At 41.7% G+C, this 20396-nt stretch overlaps 1 protein-coding gene across 8 annotated transcripts in view; it reads right to left on the reverse strand.

Moving 5' to 3' along the window:
• The window catches only part of foxp2 (forkhead box P2), a 124923-nt gene that overhangs the window by 32796 nt on the left and 71731 nt on the right, over positions 1 to 20396 (reverse strand). For all 8 annotated transcript variants that reach the window (XM_086059551.1, XM_086059550.1, XM_086059547.1 and 5 more), the window contains 4 exons: positions 16340 to 16429; positions 5079 to 5216; positions 2375 to 2464; positions 75 to 255 (listed from right to left, as the gene is read on the reverse strand). In XM_086059551.1, the coding sequence (XP_085915677.1) occupies positions 75 to 255; positions 2375 to 2464; positions 5079 to 5198 (391 nt within the window). In that variant the 5' untranslated portion in view covers positions 5199 to 5216; positions 16340 to 16429. The remainder of the gene's footprint in view (positions 1 to 74; positions 256 to 2374; positions 2465 to 5078; positions 5217 to 16339; positions 16430 to 20396) is intronic.

Below are 20396 nucleotides of genomic sequence, written 5' to 3' on the forward strand. Positions count from 1 at the left end.
GGTAGAGAAGCATTTGACAAACATTTGCACCTTAAACCTGCCGACAAAACACAGGACGCGTCTCATCCTCTTACCTTGCGGGGGCAGAGTCTGTCCAGGCAGGGCGGCCTGGCCGGGGGCGGGCCCGGGCAGCGAGAGCAGGCCCTGCCGCTGCATGTTGAGCAGGTGCTGCTGCTGCTGGAGCTGCTGCATTTGCAGGAGCTGCTGCTGGAAGACGAGCTGCTGGGCGGCCAGCTGCTGCTGCTGCTGCTGTTGCTATAGTGAAAGAGAGGGCGGGAAAATTACACGCGACTTAATGACTTGAGAAAGTCTGGCAAGAAAAGCGACGTTTACGACTTGCTTTAGCTGTGAGAGCAATGAAAGCAGCTGAGGTCGAATTCAACCCTGTGGAACACCATACCTTTCGTTATACATGTGAATTCGTATTGCACAAATCGTCCGTCTACTTTTTTTTTTTTTGCTCAACATAGTTAGTATGAAGGGATTACAATAATAAAGCCATTTATATAAAGTCAAGTTAAACTATAAAGTTTAACAGAAATTAACACAACAGGTGTTGTGTAATTGGAATAAACTCGTAAAAAAAAAAAAAGAATTTATTATTATTATTATTTTTGGGGGGGGTGATTCCGATTTGACATTTTAGCTTGTATATATATATTTTTTTTTTATTATGCTATCTTGCGCTCTAAAAATAATCCAAATTAGATTTAAAAAAAATGGACTGACCCAGCTTTTCAGTTAAAAATTTAATTAATAATCCACAAAGCAACCACATTTTTCGGGTTGTTTTGTCATTTATTTGTTTGACCCAACTTCTTGGGTTAATTGAACAACCCAATTGAATTTGATCAAAAAAAATGGACCGACCCATCTTTTTCAGTTATTAAACAAATTCAATGAATAATCTACAAAGCAACCATTTTGGGGGGTTGTTTTGTAGTTTATCACTTGACTCAACTTTTTGGGTAAACACAATTGAACTAGATCAAAAATGAATCGACCCAACTTTTTGGGGTTAAATAACACAAAATGTTGGGGGAAATTAAATTAATAACCCACGAAGCAACCCAATTTTTGGGTTGTTTTGTGGGTTATTCATTTGACCCAACGTTTTGGGTTAATTGAATAACCCAAAAACTTGAGTAAAGTTGATCCTTTTTTTGACCCAATTTGTTTAGTTGTTTTACCCAATGTTTTTAGTGTGGTGGCCTCAAGCATCTGGAAAGAGACCTTGAGCATGAGAGTGGCTTTGAATTTTAATATATTTCAGTGGAAAGTTCAACATAATAAACTCTTATTAATATTGGGACAGAGATACAATTTTCATATTGTTTGCTGTTTAAGCCCACCTCAATGAATTTGAAATGGAATGCCGTGAGTAAAAGTAATGGGTCATTTGGCAGCTCAACTGTTCCATAGCCAGGTGGACATCTATGGCTACCAAAGGAATTAGTTGTCCCTTGTACTGTATTTATTGATGATGTGACTGCTGACAAAAGCAGCAGGATGAATTTGAAAGTGTCTCGAGCAATATTTTGTGCCCAAGTTCAGCCAAATGCTTCAGAGCTCATTGGACGACGCTTCACAGTGCAGATGGACAATGACCCAAAGCCGAAGCAGACTGCAAAAGCAACCGGACCAAACCACTTGGATCAAATCAGTATGTTTGTATCATGGAACCTCAGTGATGCGCTCACTGGAACACAACCTGCTACATAATGGAGCGATGCAGAGTTTCTGACGTCTCCCAACCATCCCATCCCACATCCTCTGGAGAAATAAGGGAGCATTTTCTATTCCATATTCGACAGCAGCAAAAATAAAACAATTTACAAATCCAAACAGAAACAAAGCCGCCGGGAGGTCGCGCGCTGCTTCCTGTCAGGGCGACGTAATGGGCTGCTGGAGGAGACAAAGAAAGAGCGATGCCACGTGTGTTTTCCGATCAATTTGACTGTATTTGGAGTAGGCCTGACTGGCCGGGCATTGCCGAAGCTGTCAAACTCGCTCCGCCTTTCTTCTATGATAGCCAGCTGATGAGACAGTGCTATATATTTGTGTTGACCGGCTGCCTGTCAATGTGATTTATGAGTGGCACACAGTGCAACTTCAGGATAGCAGAGCGCTGATTTGTGTGTTCGTGTGTGTGTGGGGGTGTGTGTGTGTGTGTGTGTGTGTGTAGAGCCAAATTCACTAATGAGTCACACCCGGTCGCCTTTTTTCCCTTTCGGTCTCTATTCTAGAAATTGTTGTTGTTGCTCGAAACACTTCATTAACTGAGCAAGTCACAGCATCCTCTGCATTAAGTAGCTTGGATTGATGATTGGTGGAGGACGTCTAATAGAAAACAAAAAGAAGGGAAAAAACGTACCTCTTTAGCTTGTTTGCCAGGATGTTGCTGCTGGAGAAGCTGGAGATGAAGCTGCTCCTGCTGTTTCTTATAAAACTCCTGCAGGTGTTGCTGCACACAAACAAACACACACATTAATTCGTCCATGTCTCCAAATTTGCTTTCATATAGCCCAAACAAGTCGACACACTTTATTGCATTGCATAGGAAAGATTTGAATTAATTTACAAGCTCGCCCATGAAACGCAGCTTTTCCATAAAAATATACAGCCATAAGTTATGCATTGATTATGCAAAAACTGCTACACATTATCAGTAATGTTTTTTGACAGCTTTTGGAATTTGCATCTGCCTTTTCGGTTTATGGGCCCCAACTCAAAAACATAACTTGTATTTTTTGGTCTAAAACAAGCAATTTGCTGAGATGTGTTTACTCTAGAGCTGCCAAGATTAATTAAATTGACAACTAATCAAGTATCAAAACACTATTCCAATAATAGAGTAATTGTTTAGAGCAGGGGTGGCCAAGTTCGGTCCTCGAGAGCGCCTATCCAGGCTGATAGGGGCTCTCGAGGACCAAACTTGGCCACCTCTGGTTTAGAGCCATTCTTTCACTTAAAATTGTCCAAATCCTCCCATTTTAGCCTTTCAACATCACAGCAAAATCGGCAGTAATTCAACACTTTTAAGTGTTTTTTTTTTATTATTTTTTCTTTTTACACTGAGATGGAGTTAAAAAACAACAACTCTGGTAGTGCTGAAATTTAACACTAACCAACACTGGTCAGTGTTGATTTTGGACCATACTGAATATAGTTCAAACAACAGTTAAAAGTGTAAATATTTCTTACACAGAGATGGAGTTAAAGCAACTCTGATGGTAGTTGAAAGTTAACACTACAGTGGTGAGTGTTGATTTAACACAACACACTACTCCCTTTCGAGCACTCCCTTTCTGTCTTTTATTGAACAGACTCTGTTCTGATTTGCTTACCTGAGTTATACAACCACGTGTTGCTTTGGCATACATTTGGCATCTTGCTAATGCGTTTAAAATATAGCCAAATAATATTTTTAAATGCCAACTGTATTACCTTGCAATCTTTTTATTTAATAGAACTCACCATTGAAATGGACGGTGCAGTTCTCTACCATATAGATGCATCCACATGATTCAATACACACGAATAAAAATAGCAAAAAATTAATGTGAGGCTATGACTGACTGCAAACTCTTGCTCCATTCAGTTCATCGACATAAATCAACAACAGAACATTGCTCACAGTCTCATTTGCAACAGAGTGTTTCCCGTTCATTATGAACAACTGATGCTTCGATATAATACAACGCCGCTCGCATATCTCGTATATTGCCGAAATCTAATTCTCCCGATTAATAATTGAGCATTTAAGTGCCCTTAAGTTGCCATGACAGACGCGGTCGCAAAGTTTACCGCACACAACGCGACATCCCGGAATAAAGAGGAACAATCGTGATAAGTGACAATCTTAATTAAACAATTCTCCTTTCCTTAATCAAATCCACAAATGAGAAATGCACTTCAACTCTGACACCGCCGCGTTCCTAAATGTTACATCATCCGTCACCTACACTATCACTCAGCACCGAGTAGTGGCTTGCAGTCCCAGATGAGGGAATTGAACCGGCGACACGTGGGAGATGCTTAATTAGAGGCGACGTGGAGCAAGCGAGGTAATTTCAGACTCCTCTCGGTAAAAGCATGTCAAGGACGTACGCAGCAACTGGTAGCTAGCATGCACGGGGTCAGTTTTACTGCATGAAGGTAAATAAATTTGCTTTTGTTTTATTTCTATGTTGTTGTGCAGAGTGTTAAAGTAACAGCTGTTTAAAGGTTCAGAATTAGCGCAACCTCAAAACTAATTTCCATGAGCTTGTCTTTTGCGTTTAACATTACATGCTAGCTATCAGTTAGCGGCCTTGCATTAAATGAAGTTATACGGTTTAGTTGAACATTTTAGTATTTAAACCATACATTTGAACTCTTTTGTGGGTTGTTGCAGCTGTTTGAAGGCACATAATTACTGTAATCTCTATGCTAATTTCCGTTAGCTTACTATGGCATTTAACATCGCATGCTAGCAACAAAGGAGTGGTCTTTCACAAGATGAAATTATACGGTATTTTTTATGCTTTATGTGTGTGAGTGAGTTAAAACAGCAGCTGTTTAATGGCTTATAATTACTCTAACTTTATGGTAACTTCCGTTAGCTTGCTATGCCGTTTAACATTACATGCGAGCACTAAATGTGTGGTGGACTTTCATGAGACGAAATGATTTGGTTTGGTTGAACATTTTGGCATTTACTTATACAATGTTTACAGCAGACTTCAAGTGTGACAAACAACTTTGCTTCTTCTTGGCAGAAGTGCGTAAGTGAGAGCCCTCTATTTGTTTTCTCGAAGTTCCTGCTTTTTACTGCAATATCGGTGTAGCTCATACTACCGAAGACCAATTTGTTTGCTTTTTACATACTTGGCCAATAAAGATGATTCTGATTCTCAAAGTGATGTTTACATGATCGTCTCCCATTTTTTGACGGCAAGAGAGATGCTAATGCTGAGGAATACGTTTTTAATATGTTTCAAGGTGAAATGTGTTTAAACATGTGGGAAGGGTAAATAAATTTCAAAATGTCCCAATGTTAAACAGATTTGGTCTGGAGCTGGGTGTGGACGGTTTACCTGCTGCAGCATGACCGCCTGCTGCTGCTGGAGGAGCGCCTGTAGCTGCTGCGGCGACAGCACCTGCTGCTGGAGGATCTGCTGCATTTGTTGTGGCGTGATCACCTGGGGACTCATCATGGCCACTGAGACAGGAACCTGCGACATAGCAGAGGAATGGAAAGGAGGGTTGAGGAAGAGACTGCAGTGTTAATTCGATAACCTGCAGAGTTACATTTGGCACTTTTTTTTTTTATACAGCACTTTTTCACCTTACAAGCGCTTTATTTTTACATTCGACTACTCATTCACCTACTGATGACGCAGCAACAGGAGCAACTGGGGGTTCAGTATCATGCTCAAGGATATTTCAACGTGGTCACAGTGGCATGGGATTGAACCCACAACCTCAGGGTTGGGAGATGGCCACTCTACCACTGAGCCACGTCGCCCCACTTGTATATATTGGTCCACAAAAAATAAAAACAACTTTTAAACCTACTGTGGACACCATTTAACTCTGAAAATGTAAAAATGACACTTCAGGAGTTAAAAGCAAGTCCCCAAAATGTAACCCTGAAATTTTAACACTCCAATTGTGTTCAATGTTGGCTAGAGGAGATGTTGAAGGACAGTTGGGTGCCGTGCCTTTGTGTTGCTCGCCTTATTTTTCCATCCTCCCCATTCCCGTAGGGAAAAGTAAGCCATTTAAATAGACATAGACCTTAATTAGCAGGTCCCTTGAACTCCCCTACTTCAGGTTTTCCTATCAGTGAAGCTAATGTGAAACAGCCAGGAAGTGGATTAAAACAGCTCAGTTGTTCAGAAATGTTCTTGTTTATTGATTGTACTCGACTCGATCGAACCGCACAAAATGAACTCCACTTGAATGTGATTCTTACAAATGAAATGTTTCCGGCATCTTGGATTTTCCCAACCAATCCGATGATAATATCAACATGTAGTCACGCCCAGGCGGACACTAATTGCAGCGGTGTTTGTCGTCCGGGCGGCCATGACGGTAGCCGTCCCGCGCGTTGTGTCAAGGGGCCAATAAGACATCCCCGTCCTCATCGCCGCTAATCAAGGCGCCTTGATTACTTTCCACGCGTGTCTCTCTTCCCTTCTTTCTCGCTGCCTTCCTTGCAGGCTGTCAGGCCTTGACACGTCCTTGTTTAGCTCCTCTTCCCTTCCTGGCCCAGGTTCTCCCCCCTCTTTGATTAGCTGAGACATTTGCATGGTCACTACACATTTTTCATTTTAGAAGTCATTATGCATTAGTGGCTCCTGATCGCCCGCCTTGACTAATCCTGATGAACTGAAAATCACAGCTGAAGGTCAACTCGCAGCCGGCCCCTGCTGCACATTCATATTCATATTCAAACAAATCCTGCCTCCATTGTTCATTAGGGTCTTAGCGAGGAGGGAGTTGGCCGAAGGTGCACGAGGACGCGAAGGAGGAGGCTGTTGTCGGAGCTGCGCACGACAAGGAAACGCGTGCACAACAAGCGGGAGGCTGAACAAAAGCCGTCAGAAAGTTGGCAATTAAACAGCCCGCGCGTAATTATGCAAATGCCCCGCTTACACCTTCAACGTTATTAACCCTTAAAGGTACATTGGCAAGGTAAGTAAGTAATTACCCCGCAGTCACGACTGGTTCTGTGTCAGGCCGCCGTGACAACGGCGCAGAAACAACATTAAAGATGCACTCATTAAGACTATTAATTGGATGCTGGCTCAGAGATGTTTTTACTGCACAAAAGCAGAAAAGGCTTTGGATTTAACAGAAATGTATGCGCATGCATATATAAAGTGAATTTGCTTTTAAAATTCCACACTGTACTTCAAAGTGCTTCTGTGTTGTCTAAGTGGGGAAATAAAGGCATTCATGGTCAAATATCTATACGATGAATAATGCAGTGAATTTATTTAAAAAAAAAAATGAAGCATTTTAATGAGTGAAGCAGAATGACAATACAAACTAAAAACTAGTTGAAGTCACCTGCAAGTTGCTTACGCTGATTGTTTTTTTCTTCTTCCCAAAAATCAAACAAGAAAGCGAGAGGAAGAGAAAAAAGCGTCAGTGCATTGCGAAGTGCAGCACAATGCTAATTCCCGCATTTAACTGCATGCTTGACGTATCAGAGGCTACCAGATGAAAGCGGATAAGTAATTGCTCTCTTGGTTCACATTCTTCACTGACAACCCATAAATTTAATTTTACACGCACGTTCATTTACATTTTCGAGTATATGACATGATAATTGCGGGAATATAACACCTCCATTGGGCGAGATGCCGCGCCAGGGCTTGATTGACATGAGCGTCGAATTGAAAGGAACAGCGGGCTGAATTGCTTCGGCGAGAAATGATTTTGCCACGCAGGGGGGAAATTAATGAGCATTTACTCCATGATGATGGCAGTGGCACAAACATCCACACGCTGCAGAAGAGGGGACATGATATCCGATCGGAAGGTGTGTATGTTGCTTTGTAATCCACAGTGAGACATTGACCACAAGCTATGTTCTACTTTACGTTACGTTTCAAGACCAAAACAGCGTAATAGGTAGGAAAAAAAACATTTAGGCCAATTACAATATTGGGCGGGGGGGGGGGGGGGGTGGCGGTGGGGGGGAATCAAATAACCGGTTAATAAATAAAGACCCGTTAAAATAGATTTTTGGCTTAATTTACTGTCAATGGCAGCGAATGAGTTCACTTAATGATTGCCAGCCAAGTAAAATGGATCTTTGACGTCTATAGCCGTCAGTGGCAGTCAATGAGCTAATTTATATAATTAATAACATAACTTTTTTACTCTCATAACGCTTATGACAACAAAAATATGAATTACAGTTAGAACATTTGACTGTTTTACAGCATTACTTTACTTTTTTACCTTTAGTCTAACTTTTCAACAGAGAATACTTTTTGAGTACAAAAAAATGCAAAAATGCATTAATTGATGAATATATATTTAGATTTAGGCCATAAAAGTATGCAAACATAGTGTAGTGTAGTTGGCAATGTAGTTGCATGGTTTTACTTTCTTTTGGTATTTTACAAGACTAGCGGAGATAAAAGACGGTAATGGCACTAATGTGTGAGGGAACGCAGCAGACTCCCGGCTAATCAAAGCGGCTCCCCTCATTCTATTTAAATGAGAGTGTGACACCCCCACCAAAATGAAATGGGAGACAAACCTTTTATTTTCCAGAAGCAAAGTTTCCCATCAGGAAATGTGTGTCCACTTTCATTTATTAAACTTACCCAAAATGTTCACGGTGATTGTAAGTCGGGCTGCACAATATATCGGAAAAACATATTGTCATCGCAATATTGGTATATGCAATATGTGTACCACAAAGACACACAACATTTCATTTGAAATGTTTTGTTTTTATCTGACTGACTAATCAGATGCAAACTTAAATTTGCACCAAATCGCCAAGAGGCATTACTAACACTAAATAACTTTGAAAACAATTACAAATATAAAAAAAAAATGCAAGTTATTACAATGAATTGGCTAAGTATACAATGAGCCTACTTATTTTGCCGCATGAAACTTTCATTGGATAATAAAAATGTAATTTCTTTAGGTACATGTTAAATATCGCAAAAATATCGATATCGCATTATTCAACATTCATATCGAATAGTGCATGTTTTTCCAAAATCGGGCAACCCTAATTTTAAAAATACACTGTTCTCCAGCTCCGTTTATTGCCAATGGTGAGAAGCAGAAGAGTTGACTCATAAAGTAAGATCATGTTCAGGACTGGAGCTGTTGCAGCACTAATGTAACCCAATATTTGGAAAAGGGCCAAATATCGGTTGATAAAATCAGTCTACACTCTAAAAAAAACAGTGGAGTCAAAAGTAACCCAATTATGGATCAAAAATGGACCGATCCACTTTATGGCTCAATTTGACCCAACTTTCTATGTCGTTTCATCCAAAAGGACCCAATTTTTTTGACCCAAGTAAAGAATCTTTTCAATATTTATGAGGTCATCCATTTCTTGACTCAAAAGTAAAGGATCGGTTAATTTTTGACCCACAGTTGGGTTATTTGTAACCCATTTGTGGAACTTTGTTTTTATAACAATTCAAAGGAAAAGATTGGACAAATCTTCCATCCATTACACAATTTCCACAATGAGGTGTCGAGAAATGGATTTTTTAGGACCAACCTTGGCGATAGCCGGCGTATCCGAGTTAAACAATTAGCAGACAACTCGCCGTGTGAGGCAGGAAGCGGTGATTAGATGTCAGCCATAAACATGGCGGGGGAGGCAGGGAGGTGTGGGATGGTTATCAAGGACTCGGCGCTGCAGTGTCGGACAGGCTGAGTTGCGCCACGCTGAGAACTGGAAAGCTTGGAGCTGATAATTACTGCGGACCCTTGGCAGGGAGAGCCACTGCTAATTAAGACAAGAGCTTGTACACATTGAAAAGAGGCAGAAAGACAATGAAAAGCGAGCCCACGATGAGCAATCCCGATTCCACCGTCCCTTGGGGCCAAAACTCAAGATGACCCTCCTTTGCTTTTGGACTTGTGACCTCTCGTTTCCCTTGAGCCGACGCTGCTCATTTACTATCCAATTACTGCCAAACGCGGCAACACAATTATTGATGGCCGCCACTTTGGCCGCGAGGGGGGCGCGGAGGCCCCGGAGGCCCCGGGGGCACCTGGCGTGGCGAGCGCGCCACTCTGAAGTTCAAGTGTGCACCCCGCGAGATCAATACCGAAGATTGTCAGGACTCAGGCTAAGTAGATTACGAAATGTTTTCCCAAATCAATTTCCATAAGCGCTCGGCGCTACGTGGGAAGCTCCATTTATCACAACAGAAAGACGCATCATGTAAAAAGCTTGGAATAAAAAGCGCTCGAGGAGATCGGGGGCAGGCTTAGCACAGTTTTTCCTCATTGATTTATCTCGACATGCAGATAGACATCGATTAAGTCTTTTGAACGCGGCGTGCGGCGCTCTCCGCGCGCGACCTCGCTTGTTTGTGACGCTATCAGTACAAATAGCGGCGGCTTTATCGCTCAAGTGCCGCGCGTGCGTTTTGCTCCCGACGGACGGACGGCGCCCCGCAGGCTTTTTAGAAAAATGCTGAAGTAGAGAAGATGCTGGAATGGAGTGCGGCGGCTTGGCAGTGGCACTTCCCTCTGATGTTCCAGGTAAGACGGCCTTCCACTGGATCAGCCTCTTCATCAGTGACACACAGTAAATTACAAGCGCTTCAAGCGGCTCACTGAATTACAGTTCATCACTTGGAAAGGCTTCCAACAACCCCCCTCTCCCGCTCCCCCCTCCGCACACACCCGCCACCAGCGGGGCCCAGGCGTATCAGATCTGGCGGTTAGGATCCAATTAACACCCTGGCCAGAATCATCTGATTGCATGTGTAAGTGCTGGTATAACTCGTTTATTGCGGCCATGTATCTTCTGTCACAAGGTAAATTTGTTGCCGCTACATCAAAGGTCTGAGATACTTCTTTTGAGCCCCCCCCCCCCTCCTCACTTTCCTCCCTCTCTCCAAACTCCGCTTTACAGCGCCGTGGGGTTGCATTTCAACTCCTTTTGCATCACAATGATGAACCTGCGCTGTCCCCGCAATTTACCAAGCTTGTCCTGTAGGTACAAAAAGGAGGGAGGGAGGGAGGGAGGCAGGGGGGAAGGAGGGAATCTTGTTTTCTAGTTATAAAAGCAGTTGTGTTTGACTTAAAATGTGCTGACGCTTCCCCCCTCTTCCCCTTCTTCTTAGAGTCAACACAAGTTTTGCTCATGAATACATCATATTTTCCCCATTTTTCTCCGTGGCCCTTAGCTGTGATCGTATTTTCAGACGCAACCAGGGGCTATTCATACATGTAAATGTGAGATAACAGCTTCTTTTTTTTCTGATGTCAGCTAACCTGCTCTCATCAACACTTTTTTTTTTTTAATCACGTGTGAAATTTATAGAGGAAGACCGCAAAGCCGATGTTGATTTTATTGGGCTACAAATGGGGCTAATTGGACGTCGCGAAAAGAAACAAACACCTGTTCTTGAATGCTCAGGGTTCCGCAGATGGCACTCAATGCTGCAAGGGGAATAATTGCACCTCATTAATATGGCGGATGCTTATGCTGTTCAATTTGGCTTTTGCATGTTGCAGATGAAAAGATTTGGTCTGATCGTTACTATTCATGTTTATCTTTGCTGCTTTTTTTCTACAACTTTGAGAGCACTTGGACAACATCCACAAAGTAGCAAGCATTTTCTAAAAGCTTTATGCATAATATCAATCAAATATGCATATGAGGAGCAGGTATTATTTTTGGCCACTTGGGGCTCACTATCATGTTCTATAGTAGTATAGTACGATTTCGAAAAACAATCTAAGTGTGTTTTATTTCCATTAATATTGTGATTGCCATAATTTTTTCCCATATCTATTTTTTCTGCCTCTGCTCTTTTCATTGCATCTGCTTACCCTTGGGTTCTATTTTAAGAAAACAGTGGTGGTTGTTTTTAAGTGCTACAAGAAAGGGCTTTTTTTTTTTTTTCAGTCATTCAGGACGATTACGATTTTAATCTAATAAACCCAACAAATGTTTATTTAAGGGTGTCATTTATTCAAAATTTATTCCTGTGCAAAATCTTCAGACAACAATAATGTATCCTGATTCTAAATCAATTTTAACATAAACTTAAGATATAGATATCACAATAACATCTGGATGTAACAGAACATAAGAACAACAAACAGCTTTTAACAATTCAGAAGACAAAATTCGATTTCACGATTTAGCAAATGACGATGATCAAAATGACGATTTAGCAAATTAATTCGATTTATTGCCCAGCCCTAAACACAATGCTTTCTGAATTCAAGGCAAGACAGCCCGATTGGAAGAAAAGGCTACTTTCTTGCTGTTGATTTTAAACCCTATACTTTTGTCTTGAATTTGAGGATAAAATCATATTGAGAAAAAAAATCATTAGATTTTTCAATAAAGATGGGTTTGTTTGGTGAATGTCATTGTCTTGGTCCATCTATAAAGTTGTGCTCATCTGCTAAATATCCTATGTGTTTATTCGATTCTGTGGCGATTGGTCATTAGCACTCAGCCGTCACAGCCCGAGGGCGCTAAGCTAACGTGGCCTATCCGCCCACTTATGGTCGCGTCTGGCAACAGCGAAAGTTTTCTTTGGGTGTGTTTGGTGCCGCGTGAGGATGCATTATGTGCACGCCAATGAAACCGTCACCGCGCGCCGGCCTCGCTAATCCTCCCCGCCTCTCGTTGTCGGCGATTCTTTATTTGTGTTTCAAATGTCAGTGTATAAACACCTTTCACGGGGCCAATATGAGTCCAAGAAGAAGAAGACGAGGAAGCAGCATGGCGGCGGCAGGGAGGATTTAGCGGGAGAAATAGGTGTTTATTGAGCGCTCCCGTGGGCTTACTGTGTAATAATAGACCTGTCACATTACGCAAATGTGCAGGTTTGTGTGTTTGTGACTTGTTTCTTTGTGTGCGAATGCCAGAGTGGCCTGCCTGCCTGCGCATCATCAACTCTTGCGAGCAAGCGAGCGAGCGGATAGAATTAGTCAGGCGAGAGCGACTTTAGCCACTAATACGGGTAATTAAAACTCCAAGCGGAGGCACTTAGATGCTTGTGTACTAAATAATTTACATGCCATGATCTATGGATCATTTCCCTCTCTTAAATAGCAAAGACTGAGGAAGACGGCAGAGGATTTATCAGTAAAGCGGGATGTCATGGTGATATTAATCCTTTCCCCACTTTCTGCTGTGTTAATCATACACGGGGATCAATGTGCGTGCTGGAAAACACGTTGCCATTGGCAAAGAAGAAGCTAATAAAATACTGCACTGTCAAACACATTTTATAATCCCCGTAAAATGAAGTCGTTTCATTGGGAACAAACAGGGCAGAACAATAAATAAAAAAATTAAAAAATCTATTTGTGATTCATCTTTCCTCAATATTTCAATTTCATACACAATTATTTTATCAAGATCCGCGTGTTTTGATCAAACACAAGCAATAAATCAATCTGTATTACAATAAACAAAATCAGATTTATGATACATTGGCTAAATGTGGTAACATAGGTTAGGCTTACGCTAAAATAGACAATTTATCTACTGCAAATACTTATGAACTTGGTAAAAAAAACTTTGACTTGCAGTGTTTTCAGAAGCGTTCACTACTCAACGATACAACATTCGACCCAACAAGCGTGGCATAAACATAAATCACTAAATCACAAATCAGATTACAACAAATGTGTGGCATCATCACTTAAACTTTTCATGTTTCATCAAACAATTACGTAAACGTGTGGAATGCACTCCTTAAGCAACGACACTAGAGGTCCAATGATTAATCCATAAATAATCAATTATCAAATTTTTTCCAGAAATATGTAGGGACCTTGCATATTTTAGAATTGTTCAAATCCTTGGAATTTCATCCTCTTAAGAGTAAATCTCAGATTTCTGTAATCCTTCATGAAAGCAGACTGATCTTTTGTGTTTGAGCAAAATCTGCTTATACTTTGAAAAACAATGACATTCAGTTTTCTGTCAATTTTCTGACATGTTATACACCGATCCCACAATCGAATCACAAATACATTTTTTGCATTTCCTTCACTGTTAATTTGGAATAATGTCATGTTTATGAATAAAGGAATAGAAAAAAAAAAGATCAAATTCATTGATTAATCAATTATAAAAATAATAGTTATTTGAAGCTGTACTAGACATTGTATGACTAAAATATTAATATTCCTTAGAAAAATAAAGTGGAATGAAGCAGACTTCTACTGCTTTGCGATGTTGATTTGAATTTGATTAATTGTTCAGCTGTCGCTGTAAATAAGTAGAAGTACTGTAACAAACAAAGCTTTTTTTTTTTAAATAACTTTCTGCTGCGGTTTTAAACTGACATTTCCACGATAAAAGCATTACCTCGATAAAATGTCACTTGGAATGAGTCCCATTCGAATGGCTTTGCAACAATGAGACTTTTTGGTGGGGATGTTAATAAAGGCCGGATCAACAGTTGGATTTGTGATGGCCGAGGACAAGCTCGCGATTCATATTGATTCTTATCACCAACACCAGGCAAGGATGGAGTAAGCAAATGTAAATATTCAATATTTACCTTCTTGGGCTGTTATTCGAGGCTTGGACACGGCCTGATTGTTATCATGCACCCACAATGTTCCCTTTCAATATTGTCTCTTTGCTACATATGTGTGCATTTGTAGGCCAGCATCCCACTTGTAGCATTCAAGAAGTCGAGCAACAATTTCAACTGTTCCCAAATAATAAAGTGACATTTTTAGCACTCCTGATGTGCAGAGGCTTGAAGGAGATTTCGTCGGGTGTATTCTTTTGTAATTAACCACACGGTGTGACACCAATTGAATGTGTTGCCATTGCGGGACTCTGTGAAAGCATCATCCAGTGAGGTTAACGCCAATTTCAGTCTCATTAACTGCTAACACAGTTCAATTCGATCTTTGACGTCTACAGCCGTCAATGGCAGCCAATGTGTTACTACACCCAAACTTCATTGAATTCGGTCCGTGAAGGCAAAAAATATTAATAACGGTACCAAAAAAAAGTCAGATAAGCACAACAAAGTTCCTTGAGAACAATAAGAAGAGTGTTAACACGAGCCAAGGTAACAGCAGGTGTCGGTGCGAGGTGTTAATGTGTACAGAGGTGTGACAGAGGTGGAAGCGTGCATATACGCAAGTGTGACCTTTTCCCAAATCAATGACGACGGGAATGCACGGCTCGCAGTCAATACGGGAAATTAGCCTCCACAAGTGAAAATGACACGCAGATAAAATTAGCAGACTGCAACATGCTAAGATGTCGTCAACAACATTAGGATGGAAACACATCGAGCACGTTATCCGAGATAAGGAATACAAGAACGCTTTCTGAATTCAAGGTGAAGAGAGCCAGATTCAACGAATTAGCTACGCTCCTTTTTCATTTTGTTCACCAGTCAACCCTATACCTACTGACTGTCTTGAATTAGAAAAAAACATATATATATATATATATATATTTTTTTTTTTTTCAATAAAGAAGTGTTTGGTGAATAGAAAACTGGTGGGGTTGAGTGCCTCCAACAAGGTTAAGAATTTTTGCTCTTACTGTTGAAGCATGACATTTCAATTAGCACAATGACACATAATTGTAAACAAAGACCTTGGTCACTGGTATCGGCACCCTTCATGAGAACCGATACATTGAAACCAACCCGATACCGAAACCTGGTCTTGGTATTCGTCCATCCCTAAATTATACTTTCGAGTATTTTTGCCGGCAAATACAATCATTTCCGAACTATAAGCCGCTACTTTTTTCACTTGCATTCGACCTTGTGGCTAATACAACGGTGCGGCTTATCCACCAGGGGGCGCACTATAAAGGAAGCAGAAGAGCATCAGGCAGAGCAAAACAAACCAAGTGCGCGTTTGCGCCCTCATTACAGAAAAGAAACGGAGTAGTGCATAAGATGCTGCATTTAAGTTAAAGGCGATCGACCTGTTGGATTCTGACACCGACGAAGTGGAAGAGGAGATTTGTGGTTTTGAGAGTGATAACAAAGGAGAGAGAGTGGCTGACGAGGCCATTCTGGGCCTGTTCGGTTCCGACACTGAGGAAGAGGACGATGGCACGAGAATTACCGCTAATGAATGACTTTTCTGCTATAGTAGGCTGGTTATTTTTGTTACAGTAATGCATTTTTGTACAGCCGTGGTTTTATGAATGCACCTTTACTGCCGTGTTATTGGCAAGCACTTAAAAACGGACTGCATTTCGCCATTTGATGTTGTTGACTTGTCAAGCGTTGTAAGTTTTGTTCTGTTGTTATACTGTACTTCTAAAACGGTGACTGCAGGACGTGTGCTGTATTATTTGTGCACCTCACAAATATAGTCAAGTTACGGTACACGATATAGACCACATTTTGTTGGGAAATATTCCATCTACTCCGATTTGACACGAATGACTTGGATGTCTCCTCAGTGTGTTTTTCACATGCCAACGCCGACCTTACTGCAGAATAGCGCCCGTCCGTCCGGCTTTAGGATTCTGTGACAGATCCGAGGGATTGCGCGGGCCAAATCAAACACACTTGTGGAACGCAGGCAATCTTTTGGGAAGAAGGGTGGGGGGCATGTATTATGGATGGACTTAAGGAGATTAGACAGGGAGCTGCTTTACCTGCAGTGGACGCTGCTTGTCCTGGCTCTTTGGAGATTTCAGGCCACAGCCTGGCTGCTGCAACAGTAATTGCCTCGCTACTTGGAGGGCCTGCCAAGAAAGACAAGAAGAAGATGGGCAAAAAGGAAAAATGTCAGGCGGTTTTTCTGCCAACCCACAAAGATAAATAACATTTGTCCAGAGCAGGGATGAGCGACTTTGGGGGTTTGAAGCAAACAAACTACAGGAAATTCATACATTTATTTTAAAATGACCATTCAAGGACGGCACAAAACTGCTGAACAGCAAAACAACATTAAGTACAACAAATTATCACTTTGTACATTTTTCACAAAAATCAACTCCCACAAAATGGCCATATTGTTGACTGATGAGTATGTTGCAAGTATGTTTTAATGTATTTAAATACATTTAAATATACTTGCAAATACAAATTCATATGTATTTGTAGGCTCAATGTTAAAGCATAGCATATTTTCCCATAATGCCAGGGGGTATTACTTGCACATTGTATTCAATTTGCCAAATGCTTAAAAAAAAACATGCTACTGTATGTAGCAATTAGCCTACAATTACATTTGAACGTACCCGCGAGTAGGTATGAACGTACTTACGAGTATGTTTGAACAATTTTGCGAGTGCGTTCGAAGTTTGGACATGTTAAAATACGTTTGAACGCACTCGCAAAATTGTTCAAACATACTCGTAAGTACGTTCATACATACTCGCGGGTACGTTCAAATGTAATTGTAGGCTAACTGCTACTTGCCAGTCAAAAATGTTTACTCAACATTGGCAGTTAAACTTCCTGCATGTCATTCCAAATCTTCCCAACAATTATTAGTATAAAACCCTTTGCCACTAAGCCTTGTCTGCCATCTAGTGGTGAGTGGTGGCATTGCATCTTAAAATTAATGACTTTTTTTTTGCGGGTTGAATTATTATTTTTTTATATATATATTTAGTTTCCCCCGAGATTTTTCTCCCTATTTACCCCCCATTTATTGAATGTTTATCATTGTTTTTAAAGGATTTTTGGGATTAAAAAAAATATATAATTCAAAACATTTTTGGGGTGGTGGGGGATTAATCACAGGGCAAATTAGAATGTGGTCATGGGCTGCTAGTTGGCAGTCGACAGCACATCTGAAGAAGAGGATATGGAGGGGTGGGGGGAGGGGTTTGTGGGCCTGGGGGGGTTTAAAAAAACAAGGAGGCATCAGTAGAATTGACCTGTCTAGTGCGTGCTCAACTGAAATGCCCACTTCTCTCTCTGCACATTACCGCTGCATTTGCATATTCATAATATCAAGTTGAAGTAGAGCTCGCACCATGTGAAGTGTCCCCGGGAGCTGTAATTAAAGTTGACGAAAATCAACATCAGATTACATTCGGAATGAATTAACGAGCAGGCGGGTTTTATACTGCACAAGACCAAGATGCGAGGTGATCAAAGAAAGAATTTACAGCTGTTTACGCAAGGTGGCAAATTTCCTCTTTGTAAATTGCTGAATTTCTCATCAGAGCACTAGGATGTGTGTGTGTGTGTGTGTGTGTGTGTGTGTGTGTGTGTGTGTGTTGTTTTCTTTTCCCGGAGCCTACGAATCCCGCACCGTAAGCACACCGGCAGCTGGGCTCGCAGCTTCCCTCCCATCCTTCAAGTGCAAATGGATGAAAGCGTGAGGCGGGAAACAACATGCTGCTCTACATTGCTGCATGCTATCTCCTCCACCGGGCCCATCAGCATCAAGTACAAGTGGGGCTACAACTTTACAACTTGTGAGCACACTAAGGAAAAACTTCTTGAGGAATATATGTGGCTGCGTGCCCGTATCCATGACAACAGCTGCCTCGGCAGGACGTGCATATGACACGACTCCGCCAGCAGGTGGGAAATATGTTTGAACAAGTACATTGAGATCCCGAGCAAACAAGATTGAAAAGGCGTGGGGGGGGGGGGGAAAGTTGCCATGCTTATGCCCCTCGAGGGAATGTGGCCACCATGATCAATTATGGAAGGACAGAGTTGGGTGTCTGCACAGGAGGAGCCAGACCCAAGTAAACAAACACTTTAGTCAGGAACTGGGTCCTAAATGCATTGATCCGTCTCCTTGCCAGGAGGAGCCTAGTGGCCACTACTTTATATGCATATGTGTGTGTGCGTGTGTACTATGGAGCCTCCTAAAAGTTTACTACACACGCATACATACAGTGTGAATATATATATATATATATATATATATATATTTATTACCATTAGCTGATGAGCTAAATTGTTGGTTGGCGGTGAGTCACATGGTTCTACTGCTTACAGTAAGATTTGTACTGCCCTCCAAACATTGAGAGTTATTGAATTTCTGAAATTCTTTAAATTAACATAAATAAACTATAATTTATTATTTATGCTTGAAACATGTTAAGTGAGGGCCAACGTGAAATACAGATGTGTTTCAGGTTTGGGTGTAAAATTGTGCAATGGACTTTATGAAAATCTAGTAAGTAAAATAATTCATGTTTATTTGTGACACTGATAAAAATGTATCATTCGTGTGTTCATTCATTCAATTGAATCCAAATTCTCAAAAACAACCTTACTATATGTTGAGGTGACCATTTTGTGATGTTATGACCCCTCACTGTCACTATGCTGAATATCCGTAGAGTAGAAGTCACCATTTTGTGCCGGCCACATCGCGTCAGCACAAAACGTGGAAAGAGAAGTCATCAAAAGTTTGCTGAAGAGCAGCACAAGTCGACAAAAACACGACACGCTGCATACCTGTCGTCTATTTAAGCCGGGTTGCTATGCACAAAAAAGTTGACATCCGTGCTCTATTATTGCACACATTGTATAAACAGCACAATGTGACACATTCTTGAGAAGGAGAACGTGAGGGCGGGTGAAAAGAGGGGAAGGGAAAGGCTGCTATCTAAATAACAAAGCACTCACAGGCATATTTGATGTTGATATCTATCACTGAGGTTGGAAAAGAGGGGGAAAAAATAAATAAGAAGAGGGAAAATAACAGGGCGACCGAGACCGTGACACGGGGATCCTAATGAAAATAAGATTCGGCCCAAATGGAACTGGTGTAATTGGTTTCAGATAGCGAGGTCGGCAGAAAGGCGATACAGGCGAGTATTATGCGGAAAAAAAGACGGAGAAACAAGAATGTTTACACAGGCATTCCTGGGCTACATTAATAGGCATGCACAGATCACTGGAGAGGCAAAACATGAGGAGAGAGTGAAGAGCAGACTGACACAGTGGGGTGGAAAAAAAAAGAAAAATAATTCATCATCCCTCCATTCACCTTCTCTGTGTTTAGATTCCATAGAGAGCGAGGTAATAAGCAACGCCGATCACAATGCGCCTTTGTAAAGGAGCATGCAAAGACCTTAAACAAGCATGAAACACATTAGCAGAACAGGCAGGACGAGGCCCAGAAAGCATTACAAATCTCGAGATTGCTTTGCTTATTGTGTGTGGAGGACTGTGGCCAGGCGTGCGTGCGTGAGCGTGGAGGTGTTTGCGCGTGTGTACACAAGGAATAAGCCATCCGCTAAGAATGTCACTCTTTCAAATCCACCTGGAGACCCGCCCGTTATGCAGCCGTGACATCCGAATTGGATATGTCTGAAGAGCTGTGACATTGTGTTTGGACAACGCAGATCACTTCCTGCCTGCTGCCGCCACGTTGGGAGTCGTCGTTATGAGAGGGATGTGCTGGATATTGCAACGGCGGCGCAGGTGGGCGCGGGGAGGGGGGCCCGGCTGGGGAAAAGTCGCCGTAAACATGGCGACGAAGGCCTCGGCGTGCCCGACAGATGCTTTGCGTGCATGCGTGACTCGTGTTTGGTGGAGGGAGTAAAAATGGGCTGCTGTTCGACACGCCGGGCCGTCGGCCAGAACAACTGCAGTCACGCCGACGGCGTTGACAAATGCTGCACACATGGACGGCCGCATAAACACACGCACACAAGGCACGGCGGTGCTATTCACAAAAAGCTTGGACATAGACACGGAATGATTGAACCGGGGACAAGGTGTAATTTT

The sequence above is a fragment of the Leptonotus elevatus genome, chromosome 17 (assembly GCF_054856555.1).
Source record: "Leptonotus elevatus isolate MCC_2025b chromosome 17, RoL_Lele_1.0, whole genome shotgun sequence".
Taxonomy (NCBI): Eukaryota; Metazoa; Chordata; class Actinopteri; order Syngnathiformes; family Syngnathidae; genus Leptonotus; species Leptonotus elevatus.